Genomic DNA, 24,167 nt, shown 5'->3' on the forward strand with positions numbered 1-24,167 from the left:
TCCGTCTCGTTGGTCCTGTGCGGGGTCGGCCTCCGGTCCGAGAGAGATCAACGGATGGACGGATGGACGGATGTGCTCGACGCTCGACGGCAGCGGAGACCAAATTGGGCAATCGTGGGCGGCGGCGCAACAGACGAACAAGGGCGTCGAGATGGGAGAGACGGAGATGAGTTGCAGTTGGCGCTGAAGTCTCGCTGCTCCTCCCTTGCGGCAAGAACCTGAGCCTCGGGATCGATCCAAGCTGCCCTTCTTTCTCTCCTTCATCTTGACAACAACAAGGAGCGATCAACCATCTGGCAGCTCATAGCGGCGATTCCGTTCTGCACCGCCAACCTCTTCCACAGGGGCTCGAGCACAGACGCAGCACGGACCTCGAGCGCCGAGCACGCACGCACGAACGCACGAACGAGACGCGCCGCCTGCCCTCAATTCTACGCATCGCAATCGAAGCAAGCTCAATAGTAGATTGTTCCTCATCTCATCACCACTGCCGCAGAAGAAGGAGGCGATAGGCAGTCGCAATGAGCGGGCAGCATCCATACGCTCGCTTTGCCCCGCCATCAAGCAGTAGTTCTGCCTCTTCCTCGTCGTCCAACACTTGGGGTCGACCATCCTTCTCCCACTCTTCTACTTCATCTTTGCCTGGCGCACTGGGCATATCGTCCAGTCTAGATGGGCAACAGAAGCAGCCGCAGACGATCCCATTTGGCCTACCATCCGAAGCAGACATTGCTCGCGACAGGTCGCCCTCGAGATCTTCGCAGCATCAGCCACATGCAGGCTCGACGGCGGTAGGCGGGCCAGCCTTCTATACCTTGTCCTCAGATTCGTCCTCATCTTCCCTCCATGCACGATCATCCAATGCCTCTGGATATGGATCACAAAGAGGAATAGGAGGCCCATCCGCCGGCTCGGGCGCTGGAGCAATGGGAATTGCGGGATCGAGTCAGCGCGACTTCCTCGTTCCCATTGGGTCGACGGGAGCGAGGCAGAAATTGAGCATCCTTTCGCCTTCGCAGAGAAGAGTCGCCAGCAGTAGCGGATCAGCTGGCGCTGCTGGAGAGACAAGCACATCGAGTCAGTACAGCAGCCCGCTGAGAGGATCGAGTAGCGGTAGCGGCGCCGCTACTAGCGGCACCATGAGCGCCTCTTCATCAGCATCTTCACTTCCGAGCTCTTCGTCATACTCGATGCGACAGACAGCTTCGCAGTCGCCTACCACGTCGATTGATAACCGCAGAGACATGCTCACACCAAGCAGCAGTGCTGGTAGCAATCGACTCAAGAGTGCGGGGAGCAACGATTACACGGGCGACTCGTCCTATTCATCCACCTCAAATACCACGCCGCCCCGGCCAGCGAGGTCTGGGCAGCGTCAAGGGTCCATCTCCTCCCAAGCCTCCTCTTCGCAGAGCCACGCAACGAGCAGCAGCAGCGCAGCAAGACGTGACCTCGTCTACTCACCGCCGACCACTTCACCCACGCAAAGCCCGCCGTCGAGTCTGACCTACTCTTCAGGATCTATGGCAACCACGACGACGCCATATACTTCGCCTGCTCCTCACCCGTACGCTCCCTCTCCTGCGACGCGATCTCGCCCCTCTTTGCCGGAGGACTTCAGCGGGCGGCCCGACTGGAGTCGCTCAGATCCGCAACAAACCTCCTCGCGCGATGCCCCAAAATCAGAGTCACAGGACAACGGAGACGTCTTTGGCGGAAAAACTACGCCGACCCTTCGCAGTCGCGGCAGTGCCCTATCGAATGCTGGTGCCAAGCCTCGCTCCTCGCAATCATCCAACAGCAGCGCCCCCGTCACTCGCAATCGCTCTGTCACGCCGACGCAGGACAATCGTGCCGCTGGCATGGGACAGAGCTCCAGGTCGGCCGCAGATGCGGCTGCAGGGTTCCGTGGAGATGCGCAGGCTTCGCATTATAGGAGTGAGAGTGGGCCTGCTACTTCGCCATCGTCATGGAGCCGCTCTGCGAGATCAGAAGATCCGGGCATCGCCGCTACACAAACGTCCACCACGCCAGGCTCGACCTTCACGAGCTATGACACTCTCAACGAATCTGCGAAGAAGGAGAGTAGCGGTGGTATCAAAGGCCGTCTCGGTAAGATGCTAGGCTCCTCGAGCAAGAATTGCAGCAACAGCAGCATCAAAGCGAATAGCCACGCCCCGACAGCCAGCGACTATGGATCGAAGCCGAAGCAATACGTCTCGAGTGATTCACTGCGCAGCGGCATGGGGATGCGAAAGACGGAAAGCTCCAGCTCGATCAAGAGCATTGGAGGTAGTGGGCACAGGATGGGGAGTAGTGCGTCGCAGAGCACGTCGTCGCCTGGTCCCGCCATCCTACCGGCTGGAGGAACGGGCAGTCCTGCATCTTCATGGCGTGGAGGGTCAACAGGACCAGTGCTGAGCAGTCGCTCACGCTCAAATACGGCCTCATCCGCAGCTGCGAGCACATACTCTGATCGTGGACCATCAAGCTCAAACGAGTCTCCGCACAAGACGTCCAGCTCTTCGCATCTGCGCTCGCCTTCTGATCGTTTTGATGGAGACCCAACAGTGTCGAGCGATCTAGCTGGTGGACGTCTGTCAAGAGGAACGAGTGCTGACCATCTCGGTGGGTCATCAACAGCCGCCACAGATCCCTACGATCGAGACGCCATCGGCAAACCTGCGTTCCAGAGCGGCGACATTGACGTTGCCCCCGCCCTCAACCTCAATCTTCGTTCGACGGACTTCGGTGATCTGCAGTCGATGATGCCCGCATCGTACATGGGAACGAGGAGCGACCTGCTCGCGCCAGTGAGCACAGCAACGGCGGCTTCAATGGACAAGAGCCTCCCTCCCACGCCCAATGCCGAGTCTCCTCGCACTTCGCAGACTATCGAGCGGCCCGCAGAAGTACAAGCTAGTACGACGCCGCAGAGCGCCGCGCCTGCTGAGCGTCGTCCATCTGTTGCAGGATCCGCTACATCTCGCGTAGCTCCGCAAGTGGAGGCAGTCATGGCACCGGCACGTCTGCAGTCGAGCAGCTCACAGCAAGCGGAAACGGCTGTCACCAGCGGTCAAGATCCTCGCATGTACATCCCTCCCGGCGCGCTCAGCTTCAACCGCAAGGGAATAGCAGTTCGGGACAAGCCCACCAACGGCGGCTACTTGGGCCTCCCCTCCGACACTGTCAATCAGAGCCGCTTCTCCTCTTCGACGAACGATGTCGATTCCCTGAAGAGCCCAGCCCCCGGGGCACTTAGCGGACCCACCACATCAGGCACGCGATTGAGCTTGCGCTCCCTCGAGAACTCGACACAGGATAGCCACGACTCGGACTCTGGCGCCTTGGCGAATGGGCGGTCTTCCTTCCCGCCCACAGACTCGGACATAGATCGTGGCTCCCTCCTCCCCTCCTCCGCCTGGTCCGAAGTGGAATCCGCTCTGTACCGCTTCAAGGAAGTCGCTTCCCCCTCCAGCTCGGCTTCACCCACGCAGGCTGCGATGGACAAGGGAGCGCTCATCCGTAACGTGCTCCTTCCCTTCCTCGCGTTGGAGGCAGAGACGCCCAACCTTGCCGTCACTGATGGGAAGTATCGTTCGGCCAAGACGAGACGCGGACTCTTCTTCGACTGGATTGCCAACCTTCTGATCGAGCTTCAACGCGTCCAGACTTCTGCGGACCGTGGTGCAATCTTGGAAAGTATTGCGTGCATCATCGAGTCGCGCAACTTGAGCCCACAGGCGCTCAAGGAGGATGGTATGGATGAGGCCAAGTTCGGTAGCACCTTTGGTCACATATTGCTTTACGCTATCGGAGAGCTGAACAAGAAGGGCGTTTACCAGAATACGCTCATCTTCTCCGGCAGGCTGCTGGCGGTCGCCTTCTTCCGGGTCCCTGGGGTGGCGAGCAAACTGCTACGCGCATTACCCATCAATCGCTTTGCGCTTGAAAGGGTGGCGGCTGAGGCTGGCTGGGAAAGAGTGGTACCCACCCCCTTTGAGCTATTCAAGGAGAGCTTCCCGGAAACACTGAGGGAGTATTGCTTTTACGATGCGCGTTCCTACCTCAAGGTGCTCGACTCGCCCACAACAAGCAACGAGGACCGAGCTGGGCGCCAAGGTAACCCCGCGGACGGGGATGAGAGCGATGATGACGACCGCTTCCTCGTCCGTCAGCCGGAGGTGCAAGTCGAAATGAGCGGAAATTGGCTAAGACGCTGGCAGTCCGACGACTCGGAGCTCTTCTTCTCCTTCTGCCGATCCTACCATCGTCAGCTCGCTGGTCTTCTCACCTCCACGCAACGATTGCGCAAGATCTCGCCCCTCTTCTTCGGTGGGCCGGGCTACGCTCACCTGGCTACCTGCATCCACCTGAAGTGCTTGTCGCTGGTCAACCGCGACATCCTGTCGGTCACGACGCTGAGCAGCCAGAAGACGTTTAATCCAGGCGAGACGGCCAACGTCCTCTCTGGCAGCACGGCAGGCAAGCCCCGTCACCTTGAAGCGGCCAATCGACGCTGCACGGCAATCATCGTGGACATTGTCCGCGCCCCATCTGGGAACAACCAGGTCTTCGTCCCCATGTTGGGTGTGCACATCAAGTGCCTTGTGAAACGCACCTCCCTCTACGACGTGCAGGGCGTCTTCTGCCTTTTGGACTGGCTAGACGGCGTGCTAGGTCACATGGATGCAGCAGAGCTCTCCATCGAGGGGCTAGTGGATATCAACTTCGTCATCACCACTTTGGGTTTGCTCCTGGAGAAGGCAGACCACGCCCTCGCCCTGATGCGTGCAATTGCCTTCTCCTACAGCAACTTCGCCGTTTTAATCAGCACCGCCTCCCACCGTAAACGCTTCTGCGAAGAAATCCTCCTCAACCCGCGTATCTTCCAAAAGCTCTTCCTCTCCTGGTCCTTTACCATCCGTGCCTACTTCCTGCACCTGCTCGTCTTCCGCCTTGCCCGCATCGGGGATTTCCCGCAAGCGCAAGGGGACGACGAGGTGGGTGGGGGAAATAAGACGGCGGTGGAGATCGCGAGGGTGTTCAATGTCAGACTGGACGAGATCAGGAAGAGACACGAAGAGTTGAGTCCTGTCAGTCCGGGGAGTGCAGATGATGAGGACGAAGGAGGGGCGGATGGAGACGATGCCAAGTCGACGACTAGTCGCAGGCCGCCTTCCTTTGTCAGTACAATTCGCCGCACCCCGTCGATCGTGAATGTGGATGTATCAAGCGGCGGGCATGGCAATGCGACTGGGGCCAGGGAGGGCGGTGGCGGCGGCGGTGGCGGAGCTGGCATGACGAAAGCGGAGCGTGTGCTGGGCATTGGTGTGCCGGACCCTATCCTCGCTAACAACAAGGGGCGCAGCGCTTCAGGAGGACGACGCTTCGTCAGCAGCGAGGAAGACTCGTTCGGCGGGAATGGTGTGCGCGTGGCAGGTGGCAAGGGACAGTCGCGAGCGGCCAAGTGGCTCCGAGCTCTGGGAGGCAAGGGAGGCAAGAAGGGTGGCGGGAGCAGCATGGACTCCCCATCCGGTTCATCGACGTCCAGCTTCGGCGGAAGCTACGACAGTCCGCAGATCTCCAATCGGCCACGCTTTAAGCAGATGGCATCGCTCTCGGAGATGGACTTCAGCGACGATGATGACGAAGAGGGCGAGATGGGGGATGAAGACGACAACGACGATGACGATGCAGACTTGGATTCGCCTGACATCCCGCCAAACCCGCAAGCCCACAATGCTGTCCTTGACCCTTCCGCCCCCGCCTCCGGCTCCTCGGGCATCGACCCCACGCTGCACGGAGACAACATCGCGATGGATACGACGTTCGACCTCCAATCAGGCCAGAGTGTCGTACCCGCGACAGGCGCTGCTCCTTCCTCGACCCTCGGCGCAGGTGGATCGGCCACCTCTTCCCCACCGCGGATGCCTCGTGCCTTCTCGAAGCGCACCTCAATCCTGCCCGGCCCAGCTTACGATCTCGTTGAACACGATGAGGAGCAGCGTGGCAAGATCCAGGCTGATCAAGCCAAGGTGATGACGGCGCAGCGCAATGGGTACGCTCAATCGCAGCACGTCTACGCCACGCAAGGGTTGAGGGAATGGGAGGCGGTGCTTGCGGAGCACGACGAGTTTTTCGCTACCATGGCTGATGGGAACGGGCCGCCGGCTGTCCCGAGACTGCCGGTGCAGTGGCCGGCTATGTGGTCAGATTGAGGTGGGTTGATGAGAAGGGGTAATGTGGAGATATGGGGGTTGAAGCTGTACATTAGGCAAGGGGATGTCTGGGCGCGGTCACACTTCACTTCTATCCATGTGCATTTATCGTCCTCAATTTCATACCCATCTTGCCCTCGTTACCTAGCTACCAAGGCTTGATCCTCTCCCACCATCCGACACATCTCACCCACCTTCTCATCCCCTCATACCTGATTGCAGGCCCCAGATCCGCCCTCGTCATCCTCCACAATCGCTCATTGTATGCCCGGTACCTCTTAGCGTTGGCATCGAGCCAGGCGGAGTAGAACGGAGCAAGTAGAACGGCCTCATCTCCACCCGTTCCTGTGCCTTCAGGCTGATGCTGCTTCCTATAGGCATCGAGAGCCGCAGTGTATCGTCGATTGTTGTCTGACCAGAAGCGTTGTGAGAACTTATCGGATCGTGAGCGGAGGAGGTGGTGGGTGAGCTCGAGGGACTCGAGGCGTGAGAGGAGGGAAAGATAGTAAGGAGATGGTGGTCGAAGAGCTCGTGACCGGGAGGAGGATATTGATGAAGGGAGGGAGGATGAAGCAGTGGGCGTGGTCGTGAATTCGGACGTCGAGTATGGGTGGTGGACTTCCTGTCTTGCAAGCTGCGGCGCGTGGTTGCTCGTCGAGGCTGCTTGTTGGGTTGAAGAGCTCTCGGCTTCGACAGCAGTGAAGGCGCTACCGTAGATGACGGGACGCAAGTTGCTGACTGGATCTGGTGGGCCTACCAGGTCTGCCCCGGGTCGTGAAGAGAGGGTGCGAGGGGCACGCTTTCTCCTCGGCGGGGGAGGTGCTGCCTGTGATGAGGATAATGAGGGCGAAGAGGACGATGATGCAGTGGTGTACGCTCGCATCGAGTATGCTATTGATGACGAGGAGGAAGGCATCAGCCTTGCACTGGAGCGAAATGAGGTCATGATGGCAGGAGTGATGGGAAGGAAGAGATTTCAAAGATTGAGCGAGCGACGGACGGACAGACGAGCCAAGCCAGGGCGGGAGTGAGCCGAGGGCGGAACTGGCTCACGCACGACTTGAACAAGCTTGAATTCAATTTCGCATTGACCTCCATCTTAACCTCTAATCCTCACGCAGCGCCATCATGTCCTGCTCTCACGAACATCACGGCCACGGCCACGACGGGCATGGCCATTCCCACGATGACGACTCTCATCTCCTACCAGACGAGTCCCCCTCCGACCTCCTCTTCAACTGCATCGATCTCCCCCAAGTCTCATCCCTCAATACCGACTCCTCCACCTCTGCCAATTCAGTCATCAAGCCCTGGCACATGCGACTCGATGAGGCCCAGTCACTGAGCAGCGATGCAGACGACCAGCTCGTGCTTCGTATCCCCTTCTCCGGTGCCTGCAAGCTCAAGAGTCTACTTCTCAAGACAGGGCCAGGGGGTGAGACACCCACCAGCATAGCCCTCTTCGTGAATGCGGACCCACCCTTGGACTTTGGCGATGATTTGGATGCGAGGGCTGAGATGAAGGTTGGGAGCAAGGGAGCGCCGAGTCAGGTGCTAGAGCAAGTGGCCGAAACGAGGGACGTGGTTGAGTATCCGCTTAGAGTGGCAAGGTTCAGTAGTGTGAGGGATTTGACGCTCTTTGTGAGGGGAAGTGTTGGCGGAGACAAGAGTACCATCTTCTGTGAGTAGGAGGGGAAGGGACTATGACTGGCTTGATGGAGCTGACGAGCGAGTCGCTCCTCCCCGACTTCCCTCGTTGCCTTGCTCAGACGTCGGTCTACGAGGCGAGAGCACCAACTACACCCGCGAAGCCCCGTCCAACCTCATCTATGAAGCGACCCCGCAGCTCAAGGACCACAAGAAGGTCCCTGGCACCGAATCTGGAGCCAACCAGCTTGGCCAATAAACTCTCACGACCGCCCTGACGAATCTGTATCATCTTTCATCTATTGTACAGCATCTGAGGCCCTCAAACCGCTTCATCTCCCCTGCTTGTCTCGCCTCCTCTCCTCGACCAGCTCGCTCAACACCTGCGCCACTCTGATGACACAGTCGTGCACCATCGCCTTCTGTCGGCCAACCTCGCTCAGTGAGGCGTATAGGGGGGAGGAGAAGAAGCGGTCGGGGTGGAAGACGAGGAGGGCTGTACGAAGCAGGTCTTTGGGTGGAGAAGAATCTTCTTCGTCACCCGCTGTGGTGTCATGTTTCCGCCGCTTCGCCTCCTTCTTTTGTCGACGAGCCAACCAGTCCGGGTAGCCTTCCGGAGCCCCCTCTGGCCCGCCTACAAGGAAGGACGCTATGCTCTCCTTGTCTAGGCGTAGTGGCTGGTCGTCCCTCGGTGGTCGCACAGGCCAGGCGATGTCGCTGAAGTAGGTTGAGCCCTCCTTCTTGTCTGATCGCTTTGCCTCTGCCCATCGACGAGCCCATTGCTTGCGCTCCTCGAGCAGGTTGTGGTATTCTTCACATTCGGCTTTCGTCCTGCGGCGTTCCGCCTTGGCCTTGCGCCTTTGAGCTCGTTCGCTGGCCTCATCTTGAGCTCGGCGCTTCTCTGCCTTGATGCGATCTTCTTGACGACGGCTCATCCTCGGCGTGCTTCGATCATCATCATCGCCTCTTCCTCGCTTACGGCGCCGACTCTCCATGCCCTCGCGCAGCCACTCGGCATACTCTTCGTCGCCCATCCTCTCAGGCGCTCGGCCATCTAATTCTCCCGCTTGCTGCCATCGACGAGGCAGCGCCGAAGAGCCACCGTCGTGTAGGTAGGCACTACGCGTCGTCCCATCAATGTCGTCCTCTTGTCCCAAGTCGTGCAGCTTCTCGCGCCAGTATGCCTCGTCGTGGGCGGTATCTAGGGAGGCGGCATTGCGCTCTGATGTGTCCAGCACGTTATCATTGTTGTAGTCCTCATCGTATGTGGACCAACCAGGGGCCATCCCAGACCTCCAGGTCGAAAACGATGGTGCGCGGATGGAAGTTGAAGGAGAGTCGTGAGTAGGGACGTGTGGTTGTGCGGATGGGAAATGGAGCGGAATCGCAGCCCGTTCCTCGAGTCTCAAATTTCAGGTGTCCCGTGCGTCCCTCAAATGTGTCGATTTTGGCTGCGAGACGGCTTGGCTGAGCGCCGACTCGCAGCCAGGGCAGTGGAGGACAGTCAAGCTGTGCTGCTGCCGCCTCGCGATGAGGCCTTGGATCCGAGACGAGACCCAAGCCGTCATTCATCATCCAATCGGCTTGCCCCTGGGATGGAGCGGGAGGCAGGAGCGGTTCCTTTCTCTCTTCTCTTCACCATCACAGCTCACCATTTATCGAAGCGCAGCAGCATATCATCGCTGTTGACATCAAGGAGAGGAAGTAGGCTAGCAGACGTTGCGCAGCAACTAGCTCCTAGGGGCTCGAGCTCGCACTCGTAACCCTCTCGTCCTCCCGTGAAGCGACCCACCCCAGCGTCGAGCTCAACGCATAGCATCGAGCCGGCAATATGTCTACCTCCCATACCACCTCTCTTCAGCCGAACGCGGCGACGCCTACGATCAATCTCCCCATCGAAAGCCCTCCCTTCCTCGCAGATAGCGACGATGAGGACTCGCCGCCACCACGCAGCTCCAACCTGAACAGTGTCCAAATCGACACCCATCGCCTCGCTCTATCTGACTACCTGTCGCCTTTCTCCGCCGAAATCGAGCGCGTCTCTGCGGCTCATCGATCCGTCATCAGCAATCGTGGCCGAGGAGGGGGCCAGACCATCGAAGGCGCCTCCGGCTCGGCGGCCAGGCTTAGCAACGCTGAGACCACGGTTCAGTCTCAACCGGTCTCTGTCTCAACGGGGACGGGATTGCGTCGTCGGACTGCGAGCCGAGATGTGAATGTTCGCGGTACAACGGTCGGGGATGGACCAACTACGAGCGGCGAAGGAGGCGATGCATCTCATCACCCGAACTCGATCAGCGGCGCAGATATGATGAGCCGCAGCTTGCCCAGCGGAAGCGGCGTCAGTGAGATTCTCTTCCCACGCAGGGCATCAGTGGTCGACATGCCTTCCTCGTCCAACACCAGCTCATCCTCGGTCAAACGCTCCTTCGACGAGGCCGCCATTGCTCCGTCCAGTCTCGAATCTCCGCATGCCAGTCCTACCGCATTACCTTCATCGTCTCGCACTGTAGAGCTGCGTGACGTGGTAAATAACTCCGGCGAAGGCTCTAGCTCCGCGGTGACGCGTCGCCGTACCTTTACCAGTGGATCCGAAGGCGTGGCCAGGAGGGTACGAACTGTCTCCTCTTCGTCGTCGAGGTACAAGCGACAGAGGTCTGCGCGGAGAGAGGAGCAAGAGACTGGGCAAGAGATCGGAGAAAGCTCCAGTAGTGGCGAGTCTCCCTCTCCATTCTCCAGGAGTATGCCCCCTCCCTCTCTCCTTTCATCAGCAACAGCTGCCATCAATCCCTCCTCCCATATCCTCTCGCGTTTCCCTCCTGCGTTGGCCATCCCAGGTGGAGCAGGAAGAGACGCTAGCGCGCCTCATAGCTCGCAACACGGCGACTCCCAAGCGCGAGTAGAGGAAGACCAAGACTTTGCTGCCTCTATCCTCAGCTCGCCACCTTTCCTGAGACCGTCCGATGCAGAGCACCTTCCCCGTCCGGCGACACCGCCAGCGGCAGTGACGACAACGACAGCATGGTCTTCGGCCATCTCTATTCCCACGCCGGCAGTTCGTGCTGCCACTTCTTCTAGCTCATCCGCTCCCATCAGTCAACTGACGGAGCGTCGCGATCGTGAGCGCAGCGTTTCCCCACCGCAAGCAGCACAGGGACAGAGGGTTCCTTCCCTTGCCTCACTCAACCTTCTCTCCGGATCGAGCTTGCGTGTCGCGTCTGCTCAGATGGATCGTCAGCTTGCCCAGCTCCAGGACGAGGTGCGCGCCACTCATCGGTATTTGGAGGATTGGAGGCATACCCACCCGGACATCGAAAGCACCGCAGAAAGCGCAGCTTCGCCGAGCATTCTGGCGGCGACGGGGAGCAGCAGCCGCGGAACAGACCCAGAGCCCCCGACTCGCCCTGCTGGTGAGGCCAGGGAGAGTCTCACTGCAGTGGCGAACATGCTGCAGGACCAGAGGAGGAGGATTGCAAGGGCCGTGGGAGAGGCTGAGGCTGCGCAGAGTGAGGCAGAAGCTGCGCGCGATGATGCAGTCGGCGAGGACAATGAATCTACGAGGGCTGAGGACGGCGATCAGAGCTTCGCTACCGCGGAGGAGAACTGGCCAGAGTACGATATTTTCGAGGAGGCTGCCCAGGAGGTTGTGAGCAGTGGGATCACGACTACTTCATCATTCTTGCCCTCGCCAGCTTCGGATCGCGAAGTCGCCATGACTCACAATCCCATTCAGGGGCGCAGCGAGGATTTCGCGGCCTCTGATCATTCAGAACGCGCCAGGCGTCGCAGCGCTCTACAGGTACTTCAGGAACGTAGAGCTACCTCCTCCTCCTCTTCGGTGGACAGCGCCGCCAGCACCGGTGGCACGAGTGCTCCATCAATGCCCTCACCTACGAGCATTGCACCACACCACCGTCCCCTCTCAATGAATCTGCAAGACCCGCGTCTGGAGCTCACATCCGAGCTGCACGTACAGGGGGTGCCGGCGGAACGTCGGGGTCCACCTTCACTCCCAGTGAACACGCCCTTGTCACAGTCTCAGTCGCAGCCTCGATCCCATCTCGGGCAACAGCCATGGTCAGCGCCGCGCCTGCCGGATTTGAGGGCTACGTCGCCTTTCGGATCGCCGTTTGGAGCTGAGCGCCGAGAGGCACCTGTGGACACCACGCATCAGCAGAGAGAAGGTCGAGGAGATACGATCGGATCACCTCTCCCTTCATCCGCTACCGAGGCTCAAGATAGCAGTAGGGCTCATCGCTTTTTGCCAGCTTCAACGTCATTGTCACGCCCTCCTCTTCTGCCTCTGTCGCTTCCGAGCTTGCAACGTGATCAGCCAGACAATTCAGCTGCAACCTCGATCTCTACCTCTTCGAGCTTCACGCCGATAGACTCAGTGCCTCGTCCACCCCAGACAAGCGGCGCAGCCGGCAACTTCATTGCGCAACAGGCTATGGAGACCTCAGGGAGGAGGGATAGCGAGTCAACGCCTCGCCTACGCTCTTTGAGGATTGGGGCTACGCAGGACCAGGAACCATCTTCCGTAGCACCTCAGCCGAGTGCTTCTGCCTCTTCAACTGCCAGGCTCGACCTCTTCGCCCCGCAGATGGAGCGCACGTATCAAACTCATCGTACCGTGCAGCCGTCGCGAAGTCCAAGTCCTTCCTCGCGACTGCGTCGCTGGGGTATGGTCTCCGCTGGGCTGGAACCTTCATCGTCATCGTCGTCATCCTCTTCGAACCCTGTCAATCGTCCTCGCTCCTACTCTCGCGACTCAGGCATCCTGCCCTCGTCCATCTGGGACGGGAGACGTCCTGTTCCGGTGCTTGGCCCTCAACCTGCTCCTCCTCGCGCCGATGCAGTGGATCCAGGGCGATCCAGGCCCAACCCTGACGCAGGGCTCTCCATGAGCGGATTGATGCATCGTCAACACCAGCGCCTCGCCGCCGCTGCTGAGGCTTGGCCTGGCCAGCCCCAGCCCCAGCCTCAGCCTCAGCTTGAGCAGCAGCAGCAGCAGCAGCGAGGCAGAAGCGCAGCCACGGCTCCCGTAGCCGAGCAAGAGAGGGACGGCGTCAGGCTGAGCATGCAGACTCCACATGACTTGGACAGGGTTGCTGTGAGGATTCATACAGGCGATGCTCGCGAGGCCAGCCTTGATCGAGGCGCAGCGGCTGAGAGCAGTAGCGTCGCTCAAACGGAGCCGCTCAGAGGCGACCAGCAGGCTAGCAGGGGGGCCGCCGCTGAAGGAGGTCAGGACGTGCAGAGTGGGCATAGGAGCAACGACGCCAGTCATGCTGAGGGTAGAGTCTTAGACTGGCGTCTCGAGTACTTTGACTTTGCCGATCATGATGAGCCGCGTGCGCGGTCTCCAACGACTCCCACTGCCAGTCTCGGTGCCGCTGCGGGCAGAATTACAGACGACCGGGAGCCTCACTTCTTTTACCTCGGACGCTCCTCAGGACAGGAGGCACGCGAACCAGGCTCTGCCTCTGCTAGCACCAACTCACTGCGCAGATCCCGCAACAGCACGATCTCACCATCCTACGTGGCCGATTCCCCTCCCTTTCAACGAGCGGAGAGGTCTGCTTCGCCGGAACTTCCTTTCTCTGCAGATGACGTGGCGCAATGGGCTATTCAAAGCGGCAACGAGACGCGCAGGGCTGCAGGTATGCGCCCTTGGCCGGACAGGACGAGAGAGGTACCACCACAGGCTGCTTCAACAAGCTCGAGACCAAACGCTGCGGGGATGCGCACGGCTGCGACTCCAAGATCCGCAGCCTCTCTGAGTGGGTCGCGCAGGTACGGTCAGCTGACGGACGGCTTTGCTGGGTTCTACAATCGGCCGGAGAATCGCATCGCAGCCAGCAGGAACAGCAATGCCAACGACAGTGGAGCAAGTGTCGGTACTGCCTCCAGTCTGCGTCGCACTACCGCCTCGACCTCCCGCGACCACGCCGCAGACGCCCACTCACGTCGCCTTGCCCACTTCGGCCGCGAGTACGCACAACTGCGTCGCTTCCTCGCACGAGAGCGTCTTAGTGGCGGCCTTCCTCCTCCCGATGACCCGGCTCGCGAGCTCGGCCGTGCTTTTGGTCAGCAAATCTGGGACGGGGTGACAGCCGAATTTGCTTCTGCCGCGTCTAGCAGTGGTGCCGGTCGAGGAGGCGAGACTCGACACAGCGAGCGGGAGTTCCTCTCGCAGATGCACAGGCAGAATTACGATCTCTTCTCACCTGATGAGCTTCACCGCGTCCTCAACCATGGACACTCTGCGGCCGCAGGCTCTGCAGCGGCGGATCCGGCAAACTACATCGACGATGACGACTTTGCACACTTGGACTCTTATGAGCAGCTGCTCCACCTCGGTAGGACCTTGGGCGAGGCGAGGCCAAGAGGAACATCGCGGCGCGTGGTAGAAGAGTTGAAGGTCTTCACTTTCGGACAGGCTCAGGCTGCCGCTGCTGCCAGGGAAGGCAAGGCAGCTCCAGAGGACGCTACCGCTGATCCGGAGCCGGTCAAGATCGACATCAAGGGCAAGGGCAAGGCATGCGATTGCAATTGTCCAGTGCATCGTGCCCGCGCCGACTCTCAATCGACGTCTGTCGCGCCCTCATCTCTCTCCGCCACCTCGTCCTCGGCCCCCACCTACGACGTGGGCCCACACTGTCCGATCTGTCTCGACGAGTATGCGAGCACAGATCTGCTTGCCGAGTCGTGGTGCGGGCGCCATTCCTTCCATGAGAAGTGCCTCAAGCGATGGGCCAAGGATGCCAAGAGCTGTCCGATGTGCAGGGAGAAGGCGCCTGCGAGGACGGGCATGAGCGACGAAGAGCGTGATGCGAGGCTTCGAGCGAGGGAGGAGAGGAGGGAGGCGAGAAGAGATTCGAGAAGGGGCGAGAGTCGCATCGCGTAGGGCGAGGATGTCGCGAGGAGGGATGCGGAAAGGCGGTGGAATGCTGTGACCTTCTCACAGTGGGAGCAATCCTAGGCGCGGGCGAGGATGGACTTTCTCTCACGCTATGTCGCTGATACTTCGATGCTTTCATTCGCGATGAGATTCATTGAGTAGATGAAATATGATTCATGAGACACTCGAACGCGACTCGATACTTTGCTCTCGGCCTTAGTCGCACGCGTCGTACATGTCGGCCTCCTCATCATGGCACCCCATAGTCGTCTGGCCGTTGCCATGGCCAGGTGATCCTCGGCTGAAGATGACCCCAGTGGTCTCGCGGAACAATTTTGTACTCTTCTCAAAGAAGTCCCACAGGGCCTCATCGTCTTGCTGCAGCTCTTTGTTCTGCTCCTCCAAGCCTGAAATCTTGACCAGCGCCTCGTCTCTTTCCTCCTGCACGCTTTGGAGCTCCTCGTACGTCGCAAAGCGCTCCGTCTGAAGGCGAGTGTGCTCCCTGCCCTCGGCAAGGAGGGCTTGTTGATTGGCCAGTCCCCACGTCTCGGCCTGGTCCCTTTGCTTCCTCACCTCCTCGAGCTGCTCCTCAAGCTCGCCATTCTTCCACGCGAGCTCCTCCCTCTCCCCGCTGAGCGTTGCATTCTGGACGCGAAGGGCCTCGACCTCGAGGCGCGCCTCGTCGAGGTGCTCTTGCAAGACCTGGCGCATGTCACGGGCGAGGCGGAGCCTGCTTCCGACGTATGCTACCGGTATGCCGTCGCTTGCGGTGCGTGCGCCCTCAGCATATCCCTTCCAGTATGCTGCGCGGTCCTCGTCGAGCTCCATCGAGCTTGACGCGTGGTACAGCGAGCTACGATTTCGGTGCGAGTAGGGATTGTAGCGTGCTGCGACGCGGTGGAGTGGGCCACGGCCGGGCTCGTCGAAGCGAGGTTGACCAACGTTGCGAGCCTCCTCTGCGGAGCGAAGGGGAGACGCGGACCGAGGAGGAATTGGGAAAGCGGCCCTCCTCTCTTGGCTGATAGCTTGGTCCCTGACCCATGTGGAGAAGGGGTAGACCTCGCTCGTTGGAGTAGGCTGGCGCAGGCTAGACGGAGGCGAGGGAATGGAGGACGGGCTTTCGCCTTCGGGTCTGGTTATTGCGGCCATTATGTCGGCGAAGTTCTGCGGAAGGGGAGGGGTACTCAAGCTCGACATGGCGGATCGAGTTGCAATTAGCGGTGGGGAGGGAAAGGAAGAGGCAAGAGGGGGAGATCGCTGCTCGAGTTCATCATTTGGCCCCGCCGACATCTTGGTCCCGACTGAAATATAAGGAATTGGTACCGAGCTGGCGACGCGTTGATGGGGCGCGTCGATTGCTTCCGCCCGTCACAATACGTCACAGACTGTATTTGGATCCGCACAGATGAGCGTAGAGACCAAGGATCGGCTTAGAAGATGATCATATTTCGATGGCAAAGACGCGCTATTCTCTGGAACATCACGAAAGGTCGCAAGCCCGATACCTCTCAGGCATGACCAGCGCGGGCTTCCTGTCCCAGTAGGACCTCTCGCGCTCGAGAACCCTTTGCCAAAAGAAGATCTGGACGTCTTCCTCCTCGTCAGCACGATACTGCCACTTCTGTTGCTGCTCTTCGGGCTGAGGAGAAGCTTGAGAATCATTTTGCGCATGGGGCTGATGCTGAGGTGAAGCTTGAGGCTCAGGCTGCGATTGGGGAGGGGGCTGCATCTCTACCTGAGGCTGCGCTTCAGGCTGAGACAGTGGCTGAGGTTGCAGATGCGACTCCAGCTGCGACTGTGACTGCGTCTCCTCGCCAGGCCCAGCACCTAGCGTCTCGTATCCACTCTTCAGTGGCCAGAAGAGATCCTCTGCTCTCCACTTCGCTCTCCGTTGAACCCGATTCCAATAAGTCCCCCACAACGCGTATATCCTCGCCAATGCCCCGCTCCCATTCGCCTCGCGCACCTTGACATGGCCATATATCTCGCAGAGCTTGTTCACACAGTAGATCGGATGCCCATCCGGCGTGTAGCCGCAGGGAATCTCTTCCCTCGGGGAGAGAGGCGTGGGCAGGGGCATGTACCCTGAGCTCGGCGAAGCGATGTGCGGCACAGGAGTTGGCAGCGCTGGATTGAAGAAAGGCAGAACGAGGGACGGCCAGATGGGCGGGCGCGTAGCTGGAGAGGCGGGAGGAGCACATTGATGATGGGCGTCAGGACTGATTGCTCCAGTCGTGCGATGGCGAGGGGCGATGGTACTCGACCTGTCATCTTGGTGTTCGCCAGCCCATCGCTGGCGGTGAGGTCGCCAATCGTACCCATGTTCGGGTCTGTATCGGCGAGCAGGTTGGAAGTGAGCTTGGCTTGCCACGCTGACCCCTGCTGAAGGAGCGTTCGCACAGAAGTCGAGCAGCGTCGAGTGATGGTAGTGCGACCAGGTCAAGTCGTGTTGCAGCGCATGCGTAGGAGGACTGTCGGGCGTGTTCCTCGTGCTTGCCGCGTCATGACCAGTGCCCCATGCGTCCACGCTCCTACATTCAGGCTCTTGCGCCTCGACGGCAGCAAAGGAAGCCACCATGTCAGGAGAAGTCTGCAGCGTCCCCCATCGGGATGGTGCTCCCACTCCTGCTGGGATGGGCTCGCTCTTGGGGCTATACTCCTCGCTCGTCTCGCGAAGACGACGCAAAGCTTCCACGGGATCGAGGGTGGGGCTGAGCGGACGCGCGCCAACGCCGGTATGCCGTAGAGGTGCGAGGTGGATGAGAGACTCAGGCTCGGATTGAGCAGCAGGCTGTGCCTGGTGTTGCGGCTCAGGCTGAGGCTGAGGCTGACGCTGTGAGCCCGGCTGCTCTCGCTCTCGCGGCATAAACGTCGAGGGAGGCGCTGCAGGCAGGACGCTCTCGAGGCGCGAATTGGAGATGGTCACGTCGTGGTCCCAGTTTCCAAAGACGGGCGCAAGGCCCTGCGGCTCGCCGGGATGGTGAAGATTGCGATGCTGGTAGTTGGCAACCCGCGAGCGAGGGTAGCGATAGCTGCTGAAAGAGGGCGCAGCGGCCGAATTAGCCGCTCTTCGTTGCGTCGAGTACATCGCTGTTGTGAACGGTCGAGAAGAGGAGGAGGAGGTGTGTATGGTGGCGACGGTGAGGGTATTGTAAGGCGCACAGCATCCATCCGCCTCCTTTCGATGTTGGCTCCGAGCGCAAGCTTATTTGCTCGCGAGACATCTTGGAAGTTGTGTTTCACCATGAGAGGATCCTACGCAACACCAAAACAAGCTGCGACGCGTCACTGTGTCACTTTGTCTCACACGAGGCGTCGTTGACGTCTGGTAGCGAGCAGAGCGCGCCGGAGAGACTGCGGCTAAGCGCAGTTCGAGCCGTAACGAGAAGCCGAGTTATCACGGCCATCTATTCGCTTCAGCCTCGCGGCCCGGTATCTATCTACACTCATTCACTCACTCAGCATCCCCTCTCATCTACGCTTCGAGGAAATCATCCAAGTCCCTCTGCACCATGCGCATATACCTCTTGAGTCCCCTGTTCATCCCCAAGAACAAACAAGCCACGCTCTCCACATGTCCCAACTTCCTGTACGCCCTCAGCCTCACGTGCCCGACGCCGATTCCCACCAGGAGAGTCTTGAGAAGGGTGCTCTGCTCGATGGGAACGACGGCGTCTTGTCCTCCGTGAACGAGAAGGACCTTGGGCGGCAGTAAGGTTGGGTCCACTAGGTTCTTGGCTGCGTATAGCAGGTGGGCGGGGGAGTGCAGTAGACATGACGTGTGGCTGGGCCCGCAAGAGCGACGCAGCACGCTCAAGTCTTCAATGCCGCGCTCGGTCTCGTTGCGGAACCCCTTGATGACGTCGCTGATACCGGAAAAGAGGATCAGACCCGCCACAGGAGGGACGTCTATCTCTGGCGCATAGATGTTGACGCGACGTAGCCCGTTGGGGATGGGGATGTCTAGCAGGTTATCGTCGCTGTCCTCCTGCGGGTCAATCTCGTCGTCTCCACGGGAGGGAGAGAGGTCGCGGGACCAACGCTTCTGCTGGGAGGAGAGGTAACGCTCTCTCCTGCTGGTCGCTGATCCGGGTGTGGTGGGGAAACCCATCATCCCGCCAGCGGGCGTATGAGAGCCAGAGGGGGAGGGAGCAGCTGGCGAGGGAGGATAGGTCTGCTCACCGGCCCCGTCTGTGCCGAGGGCATCCATCTGCTTTGCTAAGCGTTTGGTTGCACGAGCCGTGCTCTCGTTCACGGATGACTTGGACTTGAATGGCGAAGAGGCGGGGAGGACTATACCTGGAGCCAGGCCGGTGGAGGCGCTCTCCTCCACCGAGGTAGGCTCGTCTACCCAAGCGTTCCCGCCTGCGCCGCCGGAGTTGTTGGCAGAGCCCTCGTCCTCTTCATCGGCGTCGTTGACGTCTGGATGCGCCTTGGACGAGCCCGCCACCTTCATCTTTCTGGGTGGGCTCGAAGGCAAGCTACTGCTCGCAGCCCTTGCGGCTGCTGCTGCCGTGTATCTTCGCCTGTCCTCTTCCTCCTTCTGCCATCTCTCCTCGATCGCCGCCTTCTGCTTATCTCTGTACGCCTGCGCCTCCAGGATACCTTCGCGACTGAGCACAATTGCCTCTTGCGTGAGGGTCAGAAGCGCAAGGTGAGCGGATAATCCATGCCCCATGAGATGGATGCGTTCCGGATCCCCACCGAAGCGGGCGATGTTCTCCCCCACCCAATTGAGGACGAGTCGCACGTCAATAATGGACTCGCGAATACGCGATTCGGGAAAGTAGGCGAGGTCTGGAATGACGACACAGTGGCCCATTCGGCGCAGACGCAGCGCGAGTTGGAGGTAGGTCTTGCGCTTGTTTGTCCACAGAATAGGCGGGATGGCGCTGGGGAGGAAGACGATGACTGCTGCTCCTCGCTGCGGGCGATTGGGCGCGTGAGGGGAGTGCGATGAGGCGTCGGGATGATGGTCGAGCATGGAACCATCTGGACCGACGGCGGGAGGTGGCTCATTGAAGAGGGTCGAGTGCTTGCGATGTCGCTTACCGAAGGAGGTGGACTTGCGGGGTCGATCAGGGGAGGGAACCGCGGAGGGGGCATTGCTGCGTGCTGGAGGGAGATAGACGTCTAGGCGCTTGTCTGAGCCTGCGGGGCCGTACGGGATCGCCTCTCTGCGGAGGAAAGGGCAGTCAGCCTTGAGAATCCAACGCCATCTCGGTCCTCGCTGCGCACTCACTTGACTACTGCAGCTCCCGCCGTCGTACCCAGGACCATCACCCTCCTATAGCTCCAGTCCAGAACCGCAGGCAATACAAGCCTAACCGCCGTGCTCGAATAGAGGAGACCCGCCCACGTCACCTTCAAGCACTTGAGAGGTGAGTAAGGCAAGAAGGGCAGCACCCTGTTAAACGTCGAGTCCGCATGTGGCGCATCGGCTTGCGCGAGGACGAGGTATGTGAACCATGACAGCGAATAGACGAGGAGGAGTGACAAGAGGAGGAAGAGCGGGATGGTCACGAGGCTGACAAAGGGGATGGCGCACGAGATTGCGAGGAGCGGCCACGCTGGTACACCTAGAGCTATGACGGGGAGAAGGGAGAAGCGGAGGAAATTGCCTGTCCAGCGTGATAAGCGGGGTGGGCGACGGGCGGGTGCCGAGACCTGTGAGGCCATGCTTGGCGATGTTGATGGACGATGGGTCGTGTGGTGATGGTTTGGACGGGAAGAGCGGGCGAGCAAGTCGAACCAAGCTTTGAAAGTTGAGCGCAGGTGTTGATCTCGCCCTCGCCCTCCCGCCCGCCAGTTCGGCTCGCCTCGCAGATTGCCTCGCATGTGAGACCGACCGGGCGGGACGATGAGGCACGCACGCACGAGGGGGCCCGCTCGCAGCTCGACGGCTGACGGCGATGAGAAGAGGAGAATTGATAGATTGAATTCGAGGTTCAGCAGTCTTGGAGAGATACTTCACCTCCATCATCGCCCAGCTAGAGCAACCCGTTGCCCGCCGCCAATTCCTGATGGCTCCTCCACCCGCTCTCCCCCACCAGCTCCGCCAGCTGCCCAACAAGCGTGTCGCTCCCCTTGCCCTCCAGGAAGCGCCGGCTGCTGAAGATGTACATATGCTTCTTCGTCCTGCTGAGCAGTACGTTGGTCCTCCTCTCGTTTGACAAGAAGCCCTGCGTATGCCCATCCATATCCATTCCATCCCTCACCAACGAGATGATGACCGTCTCTGACTCCTGCCCCTGGAAAGAGTCGATGGTAAAGACGCAATCCTTCCAGGGCAGGGCAGCAGTCTTGAGCATATTCTCCACGTAGTCCCTCTGGCCCGTGTAGGGGACAATGACGCGGAAGTCGAGCGTGTGGTCGTCGAAGTGCGCCTCGATAAAGTCTCGCATCGCGGCTGCCTCGCTCTCGTTGATGAAGGAGTTGGCGCGCTTGTCCTCCCGGCCGCTGTCGATGTCGAAGAAACGGACCGTGGTCTGCAGAGGCTGGTCGGGGCCTGCGGCCTGCAGGCGCGACTCGTAGACGCCGTCGCTGATAAAGGATGCGAGGCCGCGGGGGAGACGGTAGCACCTGTCGAGCAATATCGAGCTGTTGCGTAGATGAGAGAGCTCGAATGCACTCTCGATGCCGGGGATGGTGTCGTGCCCGTGAGGAGCGAGCTGCTTGTGGTCACCGAAGAAACCGAGGCGTCCCAATGTCTCTGCATGGCGGGCGAGTAGGTGAGGGTAGGCGCCCAGCACGATTTGCGAAGCCTCATCAACGAGCAGCGCATAGATGGGACGCATCTCAAAGACCCTTCCCTCCTCGAGTCTTCCCGACGAGAGGCCAGAGATGGTCGACAAAACGATGGGGCAGCGGGCGAAGCGCTCCCTCGAGTAAGGCAATCCAGCCGCAAGGCTTTTGGTGATGATGAGCTCGTCAAACATTGTCGTGTACATGTGTGCGTGCCACTCTTCGTAGTATCCATCCGACACCAGGATGCGGAAGGGGACATCCTGCTTCTTGAGCGACTCGGCCACGTTCTTTACTGCAGCATTGGATTGGCAGACGATCCAGCATGATGGAATGACATCCTCGGGCGTGAGCTTGACCTCCTCTTTGATGGGACGCAGTTCCTTGGCGCGAGCGTCGTCGCCGCCCTCGTCGCCTTCGCCGTTGGCACTGCCGTTGCCGTTGGTACTCGCCTCAAGAGCGTCGAGCTCGCGCTCCCTTGCACGCTGACGGTCGCGTCTTGAGTCACGAGGAGGCTCCCTGAGGTTCATTGCACGCTGCGTCTGTTCTGCGAGCAATGGATGGTCCTCACTGTCCCAGTCCTTGGGCTTGGTCTGCGGGTCGACAATGCGGGCCGCTCGAACGGGCAGGTCACCGCTGTCCTCGTTCTCCTTGACCCAGGCGCACCACTGACGGCACATGGTAGCGATGACGGTGGTCTTGCCCGTACCTGGAGGCCCGTGAATGAGGACGATGCGGTCGTCTGCACTTCGCAAGGGTCCGGCAAGGGCAGTGGCTGCGTCCTGCTGAGCAGGGTCGAGTTTGGAGTTCTCAATGACCGTATAGCGGTTGTCGGGGTGGAGAGGGCCGAATTTGCGATGCTTGCGGTGAGTGCCTTTGGTGAGGGCCTCTGCGCCGTAGAATAAGCTGTGGGGGCGCGCACGAGATGAGGAGAGGGCGGGGAGGAAATGGGCGTGTGGTTCTGCTTGAACATGGCGTGCTGGGATGACTCACGGATAGAAGAGCCCACTGGGATCGAGGGCCTGTTGCTGGTCTCGATCAACTTTCTCGGCCAGGACTTTGTACCAGAACTCCACGGCCTGATGTTGAGCACGGTCGGCGTCGTCCTTTCCCTCGGCGAAGATGGTGCCGTTGCTCTCAATCATCTCGCTCATCTGGCCAAGAATGTCGTCGCGGTGACCCTCGATGATCTGGACCCAGCTGCGTTTGCCTGACATCTTCCTGCAGATACCCGTGACGGTCGTCCCGTCATTGAGGCGTAGTTGAACGGTCTGACGGTGGTTGGGGCGAACTGCGGGTGGTCATGAAGAGGCGCAGGTCGGTGAGCGTCGTACGCTGCGCGTGCTTGTCATGCTGCACTCACGTCGATTGCTGTAGCGCTCATTGTAGACGACGACCTGGTCGTCACTCATGTCGTCTGCCTTGACGGTGCTGAAGTCGACGCTGATCATCTCGGACTGCATGGCTGTATGGGCGTGAAATACTGCTACGAGGCGAGCGCCGAGATCGAGGTCCCGGAGAGCGATGAAGGCCGTATCGAGGAGGGGAGATGTAGCAGGTTGGAGGCTTTTAGGATTCTTCTTGGCGTACCAAAAGGCCGATACTGCGTCGATGGCGATGGGCAAATAGGTCGAAAGGTCTGGCAAAGAGGAGAGCAAAGTCAGCTGTCCAGTTGCCCTACTGATGGCTGTTCTCGCTTAGCGCTCTCATGCTCACTGAAGTCTTCGACGTAGGTGCTGGGCTCACGAAAGTTGCTCTCGTTGAGCTCGTTGATCTCTTCTGCCATGTCTGCAAAGTTAGTCGAGGACTTGATTCTCATGTAGCCTGGTAGGTAGCTACCCAGATAGTTGCTCTCCTCCTCGCTGGTGCTTGCGGAGAGGTCTACGAGGCGGGTGTGCAGCGACGTTGCTCGGTGAATGTGAAGGGACTGCGGGTAAAGGCGCAGGAGGTCGGGGTTGAGCACGAGGCAGCGGCATGGTGCTTGATCTGAGCATGCTCACCTGGAGTGCAGCATGGAAGCCCACGAGCTGAATCTTTTTGTGCTCCACACGCAGCTCAGAGTACAGCAGTCGGGCGAGGTCATCGTGCTTGTCGAGCTCGAGCTCTTCGGATTGGAAGCGGCTGATGGCACGGCGAATACGAATGATGAGGACGCGGCGGTATGTGCAAAGTACGATCGACTCGACATGGCCATTGTCTTGGAGGAGGAGCGCTATGCCCATGGGCAGAGGCAGCTTGTAGTCCTGGTCTTCGGGCTGAGATCGCTCGATATCCTGGGAGTAGGCAGCTGCGAGCCACCAGAGGTCGCTCTGCGGAGAACAAGAGGGTGATAGAAGTCAGCCTGGCTCGCACCGTACTCGCTGCTGCACATCTCACCTCCGAGGTGGCCTCTGCCCCCATGCCGCGAAATTCGATGTCGATGGGGCTGACCGTAGCTTCCTCGTCAGCGGATCCCTCCACGTTGAGATGCTCTTCGAAAGTCAGCTTGCGACCTCTGGGCAAGCTTGACCGCGCTACGCGCTCGCCGGTGGATGGAGCAACCATAGCAGCGGTCGAAGGGATATGGAAGAGGGGGTTTTGGGCTGGTAGTGGGGTGGTGGTGAGCGGATGGAGGGAGGGCAGGGAGGGGAGAGAGAATGCGAGCGCGAGCG

The 24,167-nt window shown here is 59.9% G+C and overlaps 9 protein-coding genes across 9 annotated transcripts; 3 read left to right on the forward strand and 6 right to left on the reverse strand.

Moving 5' to 3' along the window:
- Window positions 1–233: 233 nt before the first annotated feature.
- BDZ90DRAFT_234070 (hypothetical protein) lies at window positions 234–6,413 on the forward strand. Its single transcript, XM_025506884.1, has one exon. The coding sequence runs from the start codon at window positions 522–524 to the stop codon at window positions 6,219–6,221; it is 5,700 nt and encodes a 1,899-aa protein (XP_025360246.1). The 5' UTR covers window positions 234–521; the 3' UTR covers window positions 6,222–6,413.
- BDZ90DRAFT_70045 (hypothetical protein) lies at window positions 6,093–7,192 on the reverse strand. The gene has a single exon (XM_025509789.1). The coding sequence runs from the start codon at window positions 7,165–7,167 to the stop codon at window positions 6,370–6,372; it is 798 nt and encodes a 265-aa protein (XP_025360247.1). The 5' UTR covers window positions 7,168–7,192; the 3' UTR covers window positions 6,093–6,369.
- Window positions 7,193–7,538: 346 nt separating this feature from the next.
- Window positions 7,539–8,127, forward strand: BDZ90DRAFT_223095 (DUF1000-domain-containing protein; the record flags this gene model as incomplete). The annotated part of the gene is made up of 2 exons (XM_025504559.1): window positions 7,539–7,890; window positions 7,955–8,127. The coding sequence occupies 2 exons, from the start codon at window positions 7,539–7,541 to the stop codon at window positions 8,125–8,127; spliced, it is 525 nt and encodes a 174-aa protein (XP_025360248.1).
- Window positions 8,056–9,372, reverse strand: BDZ90DRAFT_70115 (hypothetical protein). Its single transcript, XM_025509791.1, has one exon. The coding sequence runs from the start codon at window positions 9,152–9,154 to the stop codon at window positions 8,201–8,203; it is 954 nt and encodes a 317-aa protein (XP_025360249.1). The 5' UTR covers window positions 9,155–9,372; the 3' UTR covers window positions 8,056–8,200.
- A 56-nt stretch (window positions 9,373–9,428) lies between these two features.
- Window positions 9,429–14,962, forward strand: BDZ90DRAFT_234072 (hypothetical protein). Its single transcript, XM_025506885.1, has one exon. The coding sequence runs from the start codon at window positions 9,700–9,702 to the stop codon at window positions 14,776–14,778; it is 5,079 nt and encodes a 1,692-aa protein (XP_025360250.1). The 5' UTR covers window positions 9,429–9,699; the 3' UTR covers window positions 14,779–14,962.
- A 12-nt stretch (window positions 14,963–14,974) lies between these two features.
- BDZ90DRAFT_268033 (hypothetical protein) lies at window positions 14,975–15,985 on the reverse strand. The gene has a single exon (XM_025508716.1). It carries the CDS (start codon window positions 15,967–15,969, stop codon window positions 14,989–14,991), a length of 981 nt encoding a protein of 326 aa, XP_025360251.1. The 5' UTR covers window positions 15,970–15,985; the 3' UTR covers window positions 14,975–14,988.
- Window positions 15,986–16,225: 240 nt separating this feature from the next.
- BDZ90DRAFT_234073 (hypothetical protein) lies at window positions 16,226–18,026 on the reverse strand. Its single transcript, XM_025506886.1, has one exon. It carries the CDS (start codon window positions 17,858–17,860, stop codon window positions 16,253–16,255), a length of 1,608 nt encoding a protein of 535 aa, XP_025360252.1. The 5' UTR covers window positions 17,861–18,026; the 3' UTR covers window positions 16,226–16,252.
- A 174-nt stretch (window positions 18,027–18,200) lies between these two features.
- On the reverse strand, window positions 18,201–20,513 carry BDZ90DRAFT_281457 (hypothetical protein). Its single transcript, XM_025509361.1, has 2 exons — window positions 20,015–20,513; window positions 18,201–19,949 (listed from the first exon to the last, which is right to left on the reverse strand). The coding sequence occupies exons 1-2, from the start codon at window positions 20,449–20,451 to the stop codon at window positions 18,248–18,250; spliced, it is 2,139 nt and encodes a 712-aa protein (XP_025360253.1). The 5' UTR covers window positions 20,452–20,513; the 3' UTR covers window positions 18,201–18,247.
- A 239-nt stretch (window positions 20,514–20,752) lies between these two features.
- BDZ90DRAFT_243197 (hypothetical protein) lies at window positions 20,753–24,091 on the reverse strand. The gene is made up of 6 exons (XM_025507424.1): window positions 23,893–24,091; window positions 23,517–23,825; window positions 23,233–23,443; window positions 22,880–23,155; window positions 22,510–22,807; window positions 20,753–22,422 (listed from the first exon to the last, which is right to left on the reverse strand). The coding sequence occupies exons 1-6, from the start codon at window positions 24,058–24,060 to the stop codon at window positions 20,763–20,765; spliced, it is 2,922 nt and encodes a 973-aa protein (XP_025360254.1). The 5' UTR covers window positions 24,061–24,091; the 3' UTR covers window positions 20,753–20,762.
- Between the last annotated feature and the right edge of the window lie 76 nt (window positions 24,092–24,167).

This window comes from Jaminaea rosea (genome assembly GCF_003144245.1).
Source record: "Jaminaea rosea strain MCA 5214 unplaced genomic scaffold BDZ90scaffold_14, whole genome shotgun sequence".
In the NCBI taxonomy this organism is placed as follows: domain Eukaryota; kingdom Fungi; phylum Basidiomycota; class Exobasidiomycetes; order Microstromatales; genus Jaminaea; species Jaminaea rosea.

Coding starts and splice junctions, on each gene's coding strand:
- BDZ90DRAFT_234070 (XM_025506884.1), top strand. CDS start 522: ATGAGCGGGCAGCATCCATACGCTCGCTTTGCCCCGCCATCAAGCAGT.
- BDZ90DRAFT_70045 (XM_025509789.1), bottom strand. CDS start 7,167: ATGACCTCATTTCGCTCCAGTGCAAGGCTGATGCCTTCCTCCTCGTCA.
- BDZ90DRAFT_70115 (XM_025509791.1), bottom strand. CDS start 9,154: ATGGCCCCTGGTTGGTCCACATACGATGAGGACTACAACAATGATAAC.
- BDZ90DRAFT_234072 (XM_025506885.1), top strand. CDS start 9,700: ATGTCTACCTCCCATACCACCTCTCTTCAGCCGAACGCGGCGACGCCT.
- BDZ90DRAFT_268033 (XM_025508716.1), bottom strand. CDS start 15,969: ATGTCGAGCTTGAGTACCCCTCCCCTTCCGCAGAACTTCGCCGACATA.
- BDZ90DRAFT_234073 (XM_025506886.1), bottom strand. CDS start 17,860: ATGTACTCGACGCAACGAAGAGCGGCTAATTCGGCCGCTGCGCCCTCT.
- BDZ90DRAFT_281457 (XM_025509361.1), bottom strand. CDS start 20,451: ATGGCCTCACAGGTCTCGGCACCCGCCCGTCGCCCACCCCGCTTATCA. Junction 19,950..20,014: donor GCGGGAGCTGCAGTAGTCAA/GTGAGTGCGCAG, acceptor TTTCCTCCGCAG/AGAGGCGATCCCGTACGGCC.
- BDZ90DRAFT_243197 (XM_025507424.1), bottom strand. CDS start 24,060: ATGGTTGCTCCATCCACCGGCGAGCGCGTAGCGCGGTCAAGCTTGCCC. Junction 22,808..22,879: donor TGAGCGCTACAGCAATCGAC/GTGAGTGCAGCA, acceptor GACCACCCGCAG/TTCGCCCCAACCACCGTCAG. Junction 22,423..22,509: donor CCCAGTGGGCTCTTCTATCC/GTGAGTCATCCC, acceptor GCGCCCCCACAG/CTTATTCTACGGCGCAGAGG.